Genomic DNA, 12,326 nt, shown 5'->3' on the forward strand with positions numbered 1-12,326 from the left:
GAGTCTGGCTGATGAGTGGGATGTTTAATGCAACTTCTTGTCCTGTTTACCGTCATCCGGACCAAACAGAACCTCCTGTGACTGGCTGGGGGACCTGGAGAAAACCTGCTGGCCTTTTCCCTCTCAGAACAACCTGTGTCAGACACGCTGATGGAGCAGGTCAGAGGTCAGAGGTCAGGTTCACCTCTCTACTTTAGGAGCTTTGAGAGAACAGAATCAGGAGAGATTAAAGTACCAGATGTGTTCTTATTGATCGGACCTCCGTGTGACTCGGCTGAGGACACAGATCAAATATTTACCTGCAGATATGGAGGTGAAAGTCTCCCTGCTCGGTTCTGTTGGGTCCGAACAGAACCAGAGGAACAGATCAACAGGAGAATGATCCAGAACATTTCTCCGTCATTTACAGTGTTTACTTGAACAACTTTATATCACAAAATTAAACAGTTTAGCATTTTTAAAGCACAAACACTGCCCTCTGCTGGTGACGTTTATAATTACAGTCTGATGGTTTTCTGGGCCCGAAACCAGAACCGCTGCTGGCCCAGAAACATCATGACTATTCTCAGACTTCTGGGAAAATATGAGTCCAACAGAGGCAAGCGGCTAATTCCAGGACAGAAATACAGAAACCTGTCAGAAAACAGGTGAAAGGTTTTACCTGGAAGCAGCAGCAGGTCTAATTTTATCCACATTATCACAGTATGAAGATATCCATATCCATCCATCCATCCATAATCCATTAATAATGTGATCACATTATTAATCCACTAATAATGTGATCACATTATTAGTGGATTAATAATGTGATCACATTATTAATCCACTAATAATGTGATCACATTATTAGTCCATTAATAATGTGATCACATTATTAATCCATTAATAATGTGATCACATTATTAATGGTTGCCATTGAGGCTAAAGTCGCTCATTTCAGTTTTATAATTCCACCACCAGAGGGAGACAAACAGCTGATCTAGAAAATGACTGAACAGACGTCATCTCTTGATTCTCTTATAATCTTGTAAATCTGATGTAATTTGATTTAAACCAGTTGGTTGAATGAAGTTTATCATTTAACCTTTTTAAATTAAATTAAATTAAAAGTAATTGATCCGTTTCTGAGTGTTTGTATCCAGTTGAGTTTAATTCTTCCCTTCAAACTGTTATTTAAAAAACATTTGAGTTAATTTTCTGTTATTCTCCGTGTTTTCTAGGCTCGTCGTTTCCATTAGTGAACATAGAAAATGCTCTAAATCAGAAAAAGTTCTTCAAATAATTCTAGGGGGAAACAAATCCACAAAACTAAACAGAAAATTAAATGGAAAAAAGAATAAGGAAAAAGAGATCCGGAAAACTGCAGATCATTTAGACGAGTATCTGCTCCCGTCTAGCAGATACCCGATATACCTGAAGGTGGATTTCTAACTGAAGGTGCGGCTAAAGCTAAACTCGGTGGGTGGAGCCAATAAGCAGGAAGTAGTTTAGTCTTCAGACGCCTTCAACGCTGTAAGTTTGTTTTCTTCATATTTGAGCTTTACAAACTGTTTATATTTTACTAAAATAATTCTAACAAATCCAGCTTCAGATCTTTTGCTACATTTAATTCACTTTATTCCGGATTTTCTGTTTAATGTCATTTAAAGGTTAGAACATGTGAAATAAAACCAAGTTTTTAAAATGTTTAAAAGCCATTTTTAGCCCGATGATCATAAGATCAGATGGTAGATCGGAGATCTGAGGGCAACGATGAGCGTTTTGATTTCCTGTTAGACTGAAATCTCATTTTAGAAACGGCTGGATGTTTCTGTCAGGGGGCTGGAGGGAAATCCCAGGATTGGTCAACTTTCAGAGAATGTGAAGCAGAGACACCTGACTGAAAAGAGCTGCAGAAATAAACTTTGAATTAAAAAGTGACGTGAGAGCAGCTGACCCAGGAGGAGAACCAGAACTCTGTGGTTCCTCTGCTGCTGGCCAGAAATAAATTAAAACATTAAAGAAACCAGTTAATCTTGGATTCCTGCTCCCATCCTGAGGCTCTTATGTTAGAGACAGACATATTTTACCTTCAAACAAATAGAGATCTAGGAACTAAAATCTTAACCACTAGTTGAGCTTCATTCCAGGATGTTTTAAAGGATCTGATGTGGAAAAACTAAACTACACTAAACTAACCTACACTCACCTGTCCTCTGATCATAAACTTCTGCTTTTATCACATCTGAGGTCCACTTTCACTCCGGGACAATTTATTCAGCTGCTATATTTGATGTTCTGCATATTTAAGCTAAATTACTGCAACTTGTTATATTTTAATCAAACACTGCAGAGACAGCACTCTGAACAGCTGTGCTCTGCAGCAGCTGGGAGATAAAGATGAATCAGTTTTACTGTAGTAAACAGAACAGGAGAAACTAAAGCAACAGAGAGATGAGATGATCCATGTTCAGCCTGTTGCATCTGTCCTGCTTCAGGTCTGTTTACCTTTCAGAGCCACATGCAGAGAATCACTCAGGAGAGGAGAAATCAGTGAAAGGTGTTTATTTACAAAGTGAAGTAATGTGCAGCCGTAACGATCTGGGTGGGTCAGGGGACTTCTGGAAGAAATAATGAATTAGTGGAGCAGATGAAGGTAACAGTGTTGGACATGGGACTTCCTCAGGATGAGAGGTGAATCCACCTGTAGGTGAAACTGCAGGATGGTAGGCAGAGAAGCTGATGAGCCACAAGGGTTAAAACTCAGGCAACCAGCTCCTTATATCCAGGTTTGAATGAGGCTGATTCCCTGCAGGTGTTCAGCTACACCTGCAGGGAATCAGCCTCAACCATGCAACAGTTTCACCTGAGCGCCCTCTGGTGGCTACCTGCTGCAAAGCCACAGAGAAAACACAATGAAGATACTCTGAAAGCTGGAAACTGGATTCACCTCCAGTTGTGAAACCCACCACAACATCGCTCTACTGCTCTATGATGGTTTCTATTTGAAGTTTCTTCCCAGAATGCTGAGTCCATGAAGAGCTGCTATGAGTCCACCCGGCTTGTTCAGAACCAGACTTTCTCTGAAGAACAAGTGAGTGGATGTGATGTTGATCTTTGTCCTGCTACAATAAATAATTCAAGGCTATCGGACTTTTATCTGGACATTTATTAACTAGATATCCGGAGTGACTCAGATCAGCATAACTTGTTAACATGTAATAACCTGAAACATTGTTGTGCATCATTAAATGCAATAAACCATAATATAATATATTGAGTTTTAAATCAATAAATATTGATTTAAAGTGTAAAATCAATTTGGAAATATGTTCAAAATGAAAGTTGTTTGTCTCTTTATGTATTTATTATTGTGTTTATGTATTGATTAGTTACTGATTTATTTATAGAATTTAAAAAATATATTTCTTAATGCATTTATTAATTTTATTCATTTATAATGTTTCTTAGATTTTATTGTGACACATTTATTTATGCATTGATTTATTTATTAATTTTAGATGTATTTATCATTTATTTATTTATTGCTTGCTTAATCTATTAATTTTTTTCTTTTCAAAATGTAATTATATATTTATACATTTATTTATATATTGATTTTTAAAAATGTATTTATTTATTCCCGTGTCTTCTCTAGAACCGGTCTCTGGGAACCAGAACCGGATTCTGCTCCGGATTCGGTCCTTCAACCTCAACCCAGCTGTTTGTCATTTCGGAGCAACCAATCAAAATCAGAACCTCTTCAGTTTAAAGGAAGGTTCTGCACATCTGAACTGGATCAGTGCCAGTTTTTTCTCCCCAGGTGAATAAATAAAGACGATGAACTGATCCGGTTTCTATCAGTAGAATCAGGGATTCCTTTTCAATATTTTGAATTAGTCCATATTTGATGTAAAAATGAATTAATAAACAACAAAATCTGACCAAAACCTGGAACTTGGATCAAATTGATGAATGAGAGACGTAACCAAAGGTTGTGAATGGATGAAAAGTTTTCTCTTGTTTAAAACCAGGATCCTGGTTCCAATGCAAGTTGGAACCAAAACAAATGTGGCCCTAAAATTTTCTTTTGTCTCCCATGATCCACCAAAGACCAAGTTCTGATCCAGAACCCGAACCCAGTTGTTTGTCCCTGAGGAGCAGCCAGGCAGCAGGATGGAAATCCCACCCAGACCTGAGGTCAGTAACTGGACTTTAACCAACAGGAAGCAGATTTTCAAAACAAAAGCAGCAAACGTTTGGCTGAGGAGCTGGAAACAGGAAGAGAAAAATTAAAGCATATTCTGACTTAAAACAACTTTAACTACAATCATCTAAAATACCATTTTCTTGATGGAAAAACAAATACATTAAAATATTTAACATTTGTTATATTTAAATGTATTCAATTTGAAAGACATCTGCAACATTGTGTGTTTTTTATAAATTACTTTTTGGTTCCTCCACAGAGTGGACCAGCAGAGCTCAGCGGTTCCCAGCGGTCCGTCTGGGCAGCAGCTTCAAACACAGCTGGACTCCATATTTACGGTCAGTTCTGTTCAGTCAACTTCCTGCTTTCAGACCAGATCCAGGATCTTCAGTCTGTCCAACATGGAACTGATCCAGTCTGATCCAGTCTGATCTGGGATTCCTTTTCAGGAACTGGAGCGAAACATGATCCGTTTTATAAAGAACGAACTGAAGAAGATCCAGAAGGTTTTGAATCCATGTTACCCAGAATGCTTAGAGAGTCGGAAGGAGGATGAGGAGATGGTGGAGGGTGATGATGACGAGCAGAGGAAGAGGAGCAGCAGTGAAGCTTTGCTGAAGATCATAGTTTTGTTCTTGAAGAAGATGAATCAGGAGGAACTGGCCGAGCATCTGCAGAGCAGTAAGATGATTATTAAAATCTCAATTTTCAACCAAATAACTGAAAAACAATTAAGTAAAATGGTTGATGCAACACATTTAGTAAAAACAAACTGCCTCAATATTTATTAACTAAGAAATAATGACTTTATCGCATTAATTTCTTCCATTGCATGAATCTCAGCAGTTCATGCTGAACCTTTTCTGGTGAATCAAACAAACAAAATCAGTTTGAAGGGAACGAACATAAAAATACATAAAATGCATAAATTACTTAACATTTATGCATAGTTAAAATTACTATATATATCAAATTAAAACGATGCATTAGATTAGCTGAAACTGATACGGTTCTATATCAGAAGAAACAATAAAATCCCAATGCTGATCATAGCAGCAAATTGCTGCTGCTTTCCCTGCAACACAGACTTTATGGTTTCTGACTCACAATATTGCAAAACTTTGAACTCCTTCTCAATGGACTTTAAGGTCTCCCCTTAAACTCCCACCATTTTGCAGGTGTTTCCATAGATGACGATGTTGCTCAGGCTCTTCTGCAGACCTAACCATCTCCTGAGATGGTAGCGATCAGAAACTCATAAATTGGCAGTGGCCACAGTTTCCTTGCCAGAATCTCATGCTAGTACGCCCTAGCCTTGACTTTTCCTCATAGGCTTATCCTGTCAACATCTCCATCCTCAGAGATATTCTTGATGGAGGCAATATTCATGAGGCTGCAGTCAAAATATTCATGAGGCTGCAGTTAAACAACTTTGCCAAAACCTGATTGGCTCTCAGACGGGGTAGTGATAAATGTTTCTATGATTGAAAAGTGGAATCTTTTTGTTACTTTGCCCTATTTTAAGAAAAATAGTTTTGAAGTGATCCATATCTCAGGTGAGCTCATGTCTTTTATCGGTTTGTAGAAACTCCTTCCATGTGTCAACATAACCTTAAATCCTCCCTGAAGACGAAGTTCCAGTGTGTGTTTGAGGGAATCGCTAAAGCAGGAAGTCCAACCCTGCTGAACCAGATCTACACTGAGCTCTACATCACAGAGGGAGGAACTGGAGAGGTCAACCAGGAACATGAGGTCAGACAGATTGAAACAGCATCCAGGAAACAACACAGACCAGAAACAACAATCAGACAAGAAGACATCTTTAAAGTCCAACCTGGAAGAGATCAACCAATCAGAACAATGATGACAAAGGGAGCAGCTGGCATTGGGAAAACAGTCTTAACACAGAAGTTCACTCTGGACTGGGCTGAAGACAAAACCAACCAGAACATCCAGTTCATATTTCCATTCACCTTCAGAGAACTGAATGTGCTGAGAGAGAAAAAGTTCAGCTTGGTGGAACTGATTCATCACTTCTTTCCTGAAACCAAAGGAATCTTTAGCTTTGAACAGTTCCAGGTTCTGTTCATCTTTGATGGTCTGGATGAGAGTCGACTTGGTCTGGACTTCAACAACAATCCGATCCTGACTGATGTTACAGAGTCCAGCTCAGTGGATGTTCTGCTGACAAACCTCATCAGGGGGAAACTGCTTCCCTCTGCTCTCCTCTGGATAACCACACGACCTGCAGCAGCCAATCAGATCCCTGCTCAGTGTGTTGGCATGGTAACAGAGGTCAGAGGGTTCACTGACCCCCAGAAGGAGGAGTACTTCAGGAAGAGATTCAGGGATAAGACTCAAACCAAGAAGATCATCTCCCACATCAAGACATCACGAAGTCTCCACATCATGTGTCACATCCCAGTTTTCTGCTGGATCACTGCTACAGTTCTGGAGGATGTGATGGAGACCAGAGAGGGAGGAGAGCTGCCCAAGACCCTGACTGAGATGTATATCCACTTCCTGGTGGTTCAGACCAAAGTGATGAAGGTCAAGTATGATGGAGGATCAGAAACAGATCCACACTGGAGTCCAGAGAGCAGGAAGATGATAGAGTCTCTGGGAAAACTGTCTTTTGATCAGCTGCAGAAAGGAAACCTGATCTTCTATGAATCAGACCTGACAGAGTGTGGCATCGATATCAGAGCAGCCTCAGTGTACTCAGGAGTGTTCACACAGATCTTTAGGGAGGAGAGAGGGCTGTACCAGGACAAGGTGTTCTGCTTCGTCCATCTGAGTGTTCAGGAGTTTCTGGCTGCTCTTCATGTTCATCTGACCTTCATCAACTCTGGAGTCAATCTGCTTGAAGAATGTGAGACAGAAGATAAGGAACCTGCACTGGCTAATTTACATCAGAATGCTGTGGACAAGGCATTACAGAGTCCAAATGGACACCTGGACTTGTTCCTTCGCTTCCTTGTGGGTCTTTCACTGCAGACCAATCAGAGACTCCTACATGGTCTCCAGACACAGAAGGAAAGAAGTTTACAGAAAAACCAGGAAACAATTCAGTACATAAAGCAGAAAATCAGTGACAGTCAGTCTGTAGAGAAGAGTATCAACCTGTTCTACTGTCTGAATGAGCTGAACGATCGTTCTCTAGTGGAGGAGATTCAACGGTCTCTGAGTTCAGGACGTCTCTCCACAGATAAACTGTCTCCTGCTCAGTGGTCAGCTCTGGTCTTCATCTTACTGTCATCAGAAAAAGATCTGGATGAGTTTGACCTGAAGAAATACTCGGCTTCAGAAGAGGCTCTTCTCAGGCTGCTGCCTGTGGTCAAAGCTGCTAAGAAAGCTGTGTGAGTATACTTGTGTTGATTACATAAATGTCACAATTCTTATAAACAATTCTTATAAGGAACCTGCAATATGAGTACAAATAATTAGAAATATAAATGTATTTGTTTGTCACGTTTTAAACCTGGTTTAAAATGAGCCCAGTTCTTTACTGTGACTAAGTTCAGTTCTGAGAGTAAATGTGTTTTTACAGCTCGTCTAAACGCCTGCATGGGAATATGGCTATATTGGTAATTACATGAGTGGTGATATGTTTATGTAAACGTGACATTTTGGTTTTCAGGTTGAGTGGCTGTAACCTGTCAGCAAGAAGCTGTGAAGCTCTTTCCTCAGTTCTCGGTTCCCAGTCATCTAGTTTGAGAGACCTGGACCTGAGTAACAACGACTTGGAGGACTCTGGGATAAAGCACCTGTGCCATGGACTGGAGAGTCCATGCTGCAAACTTGAAACTCTCAGGTCAGATCACATTCTCTGTTGTTATTCCACTTTAAAACCTTTGTTTTCACATTCTTGATAAGGATCCATGGGGGCTTAATTACCTGCACCCAGGTGTGTGTGTCTCCATTGGCCGTGTGTTCCTGACTCTCTGAGTGTGAGCAGGACTGTGGGGACATGGACAGACTGTGATCAACACTTCAATGATTCACACCCTTTTTGTGTCTGCTCTGGTAGCCATTTTGTCAGAAATCTTGGTATATTTGTTCGTTGTGTGGCCCTGTCTAGTTAAATCTATATTCACTCTTCTGACACAATTGATGAAAAGGTTTGGACCTCAAGGCTTGTCTATTAAATTATATATTTGCAGCTCACCAAATACTGCAGTTTCCTCCTGGAGTGAAAATGATGGTTGAGATATTAATTATTTAAAACTGGAATAAACAGAAGAAAGTGACTGATAAGTTCAAACAGGAACATCAGACGTGGATCTCAGTGTGTGTCGATGATCAGCAGTTGGACCCGGTGAACATTTCACTGGATGAATATATAGAATCTGAACATGTGTGTGTACACTTCCAGGTCATTCCTGCCTGTATGCAGTAGATTTATTTGTTGTGTCTTCAGTCTTTCAGGCTGTCTGATCTCAGAAAAAGGTTGTTCCTCTCTGGCTTTGGCTCTGACCTCCAACCCCTCCCACCTGAGAGAGCTGGACCTGAGCTACAACCATCCAGGAGAGGCAGGACTGGAGCTGCTGTCAGTCAGTCTAAAGATGCCTGACTGCAGGCTGGACGCCATCAGGTTAGGACTCACCATCCTCGTAAAATTAATAACAGGTCTACAGTCTGGTCCTGAATGGTGTGGAGGTTTAAACTTGTCTCTGCTCCAACACAACTGAATAAATCATTTATTCAGCTTATAACAATATTAAATCAGACGTGTTCAAGCAGAAAAACAGCAGAAATAAGCAGGACAAACGAACCCAAGGTCCAGAATTGTTTACCTCAGATTACACTTGAGCAAGATTTAATTTGTCCTTTACTATAAACTCTGCCAGAATGCCTGAATAATTAATGATGTCAGTAAAACAACCAATGAAAAAGTAGCAATGTTGATGTTTCTGTTGTACAGTGTAGATGATGAAGACTCGTCTCTTTCATGCCTTACAGAACTGAACCCGGTTCTGTCCAGTGGTTGAAGCCAAACTTCACAAAATGTAAGAGTGCATGATTTTTATTCACATTTATCAGGTTTTTTTTGCTGTAGTTTAAGAAGTTACTAATTTGAAGTACTTTCCAAAATAATTTTAACACATTTTGTTCTGTCAGAACAGTTTTAAACAATATGTTGAACATACAGTATCTTTGTTCAGACTTCTGCCAGCTCACACTGGACCCAAACACAGCGCACAAGTTCCTCAGACTGTCTGAGAACAACAGGAAGGTGACCGACCTACGGAAGGAACACCCATACCCCGATCACCAGGAAAGATTTGACTACTGGCCCCAGGTGCTGTGTGAAACTGGTTTGTCTGGTCGCTGTTACTGGGAGGTTGAATGGGTTGGAAAGGTTTATGTTGCAGTGAGCTACAGAGGGATTGGGAGAAATGGTGACAGCGATGGCTCCAAGTTTGGAGGGAATGATCAGTCTTGGTGTCTCGCCTGCACTGATGGAGGATACAGTGCTTGGCACAACAACAGCGGGTCGCCCATTCCTCTTCCTCCCTCTCCTACCGCCTCTCACCGTGTGGGCGTCTATGTGGACGGTCCTGCTGGCATCCTGTCCTTCTACAGAGTCTCCGGTGATGTAGTGACCCACCTCCACACCTTCAGCACCACATTCACTGAACCGCTCTATGCTGGCTTTGGTTATGGGGTCAAATTTAATTCCTCTGCTCTTTTGTGTCAGCTGTAAACCAACAGGATGTGGTTTAGTTAAGTTGGTAAAAAATATTCCTATATATGAGATCAAACTAGAAAAGGCAGAGGAGGCATCATGAAAATGAACCTGTATTTATTTTCACAAGCACATAAAATGCCAAACTTTGTTTGGTGATTAAATAATTACTTTACTCCTTATAATAAGGTGGGGTGTAATTAGCCTCTTATGTTTGTATTAAACAGTAATGAACCTGTATGTCTTTTGTCATGTACAATATAGAAAATGTAATGATATTTTTATTGATTTTATTTATTTTCCATTATTTTACTTGTGAAATATTTGCTTCCATCTGTAATGTTGTACATATCAGCTGCTCCAGTCTTTAGTAATCCCAGGGGCACAGAAATGTATCCCAACATATCCCCACATTTTTCCACGCTAATTCATATTTATGTTTATTTAACATTTTCCACAAAAATTGTCTAAAACATTAGATTTCAGTGATGTTAATGCCCACCTGCAGGTGGCAGTATTTACCTCTCCTGCTCTGCTGCCTCAGACTTTCTTCATGTCAAGTCGTAGCTTATGATTGACACACAGAGTAAAAAAACTGTGAATAATTATTCCTGTTCATTAAAGAATAAAAATGTTTGTGTTCAAGCTTGCAATTTTTAAATCTTTTTTTCTTTTGTATGTAGATTTTGAAGAAGTTTAAAGAAGAAAGATCATTGCAAATATTTCTACAGTAGCGCCACAAAATAAAAAACAAAATCAATTTCAAAAATTCTCTAGAGAGACTGACATGTTGATGTTAAACCTTTAAAAATAAAAACCTAAAACTCTTTGCATTTTGTCGTCTGCTGCTTCTCTTGTCATGAAAACAGCAGTGGTGAAAATCTGGAGCTTGACCTTGGTGAACTCTGGGAGGAGAGACGATGTTTAACGGTTCTAGGGGAAAAATAAGAATTACTGGTTATGTAGCTTAAACTGAAGATCTGAATAGGAAGCTGGAGTACCTGGAGAGAATCCCTGTATATAAAGAGAAAACATAACTTGGTGCACAAGCGCAGGTTTGAAACCAGAACCAAAGGCTCTGAAAGTTGAGTTTACAGTAAATATTACACTTAAAACTTTACAGTTTTTAAAACCACCATAAAGATAAAAGGTTAAAGATATTTTATTAAAAGCTAACTTACATGCTTATTTTATTATGATTAAAGTTAATAGTATGATGAATAAAGTTTTCTACAAAACATATTAAAGTTTCAGTAGCTTCTCCATCTAAAACAAGCCTTCAGTGTTTGCAGCTGTAGCTCATCATGGTGGGGAGGCCAATCAATAAACTGCCTTGGTTACCAGCTTCCTGCTATTTAACCTCTTAGGTTTCAATAACTTCCTGGTTAGATGTGTCAACAGATGATCCTGAAGTTATGAAGACAAAACTTATATAATCTAATGTTTCCCAACAGTCACAGTCATCCTCATGTTGTACATTAACATGTTGCTGCAGTTGAAAAATGAACAGACCACAAAACTACTTGTTACCGTTGAGAATTTATTGAAAATTCTGCTTTATCGTTCCAAAGTATTTTTCTGTTCAACTCACTGAACACAGTAAGAGTTGGCGACTAGAGAGAGCATCAATCCTTCAGGGAAAGCAGGTTTTATTCAATGATTGATGTAAAACAAATGTACAATAATTAGTTGTGTAAAACAGGTAGAATCTGGTTTAGACTCACCATCGTTGTACAAACTGCAAACTGCTCCAGTTCTGGTTCTGGTTCTGGTTGGTCCCTGCAGAGCCAAAACTTTTACGTTGTAATTCAAAGAGCCTGTTTATACTTTGGTAAAGTGAAAGTATTGATCCATAAATCAGGCAGAATCTTAGACTTCCCTTCAGGGCAGTTGTCACTATTATGTCATAACGAACTTGGTGTTGGACCCAAATGCAGAGACGAAGGAGGCAACCATTCATTTTTATGATTTAATAAAACAGGGTGCAATACAAAATAAAAGAACAAAAAACCAAAGGAGGGCAAAACACAGATAATTCCAAAAATTCATCCAGATAAGGAGAAACAGGGTGGAGAGAGGAAGTGATGGGGAGAGACAAAAGGATCCGGTAAGTAATGCGTGAGAAAGAAAAACTAAATACTGGAGAGGCTGAATGTTGAACATCAGCTGTAGACTGATGAGCTAATGATGAGCTAATAACTGATGAGCTAATGACTGATGAGCTAATGATGAGCTAATAACTGATGAGCTAATGACTGATGAGCTAATGATGAGCTAATAACTGATGAGCTAATGATGAGCTAATAACTGATGAGCTAATAACTGATGAGCTAATGATGAGCTAATAACTGATGAGCTAATGATGAGCTAATAACTGATGAGCTAATGATGAGCTAATAACTGATGAGCTAATGATGAGCTAATAACTGATGAGCTAATAACTGATGA

The 12,326-nt window shown here is 39.5% G+C and overlaps 1 protein-coding gene across 2 annotated transcripts; it reads left to right on the forward strand.

Annotated features, from left to right (window-relative positions):
- Positions 1 to 1,488: 1,488 nt before the first annotated feature.
- On the forward strand, positions 1,489 to 10,527 carry LOC114140518 (NLR family CARD domain-containing protein 3-like). 2 transcript variants are annotated; one of them, XM_028010482.1, is made up of 11 exons: positions 1,489 to 1,512; positions 2,991 to 3,073; positions 3,638 to 3,802; positions 4,093 to 4,179; positions 4,449 to 4,527; positions 4,639 to 4,870; positions 5,775 to 7,548; positions 7,830 to 8,003; positions 8,610 to 8,783; positions 9,152 to 9,198; positions 9,355 to 10,527. In XM_028010482.1, exons 2-11 carry the CDS (start codon positions 3,027 to 3,029, stop codon positions 9,894 to 9,896), a joined length of 3,321 nt encoding a protein of 1,106 aa, XP_027866283.1. In that variant the 5' UTR covers positions 1,489 to 1,512; positions 2,991 to 3,026; the 3' UTR covers positions 9,897 to 10,527. The 2 variants fall into 2 exon arrangements, with proteins under 2 accessions (XP_027866283.1, XP_027866282.1); XM_028010481.1 differs by lacking the exon at positions 1,489 to 1,512 and having other exon boundaries at positions 1,534 to 3,073.
- The last annotated feature ends 1,799 nt before the right edge of the window (positions 10,528 to 12,326 follow it).

The sequence above is a fragment of the Xiphophorus couchianus genome, chromosome 24 (genome assembly GCF_001444195.1).
Source record: "Xiphophorus couchianus chromosome 24, X_couchianus-1.0, whole genome shotgun sequence".
NCBI lineage: Eukaryota > Metazoa > Chordata > Actinopteri > Cyprinodontiformes > Poeciliidae > Xiphophorus > Xiphophorus couchianus.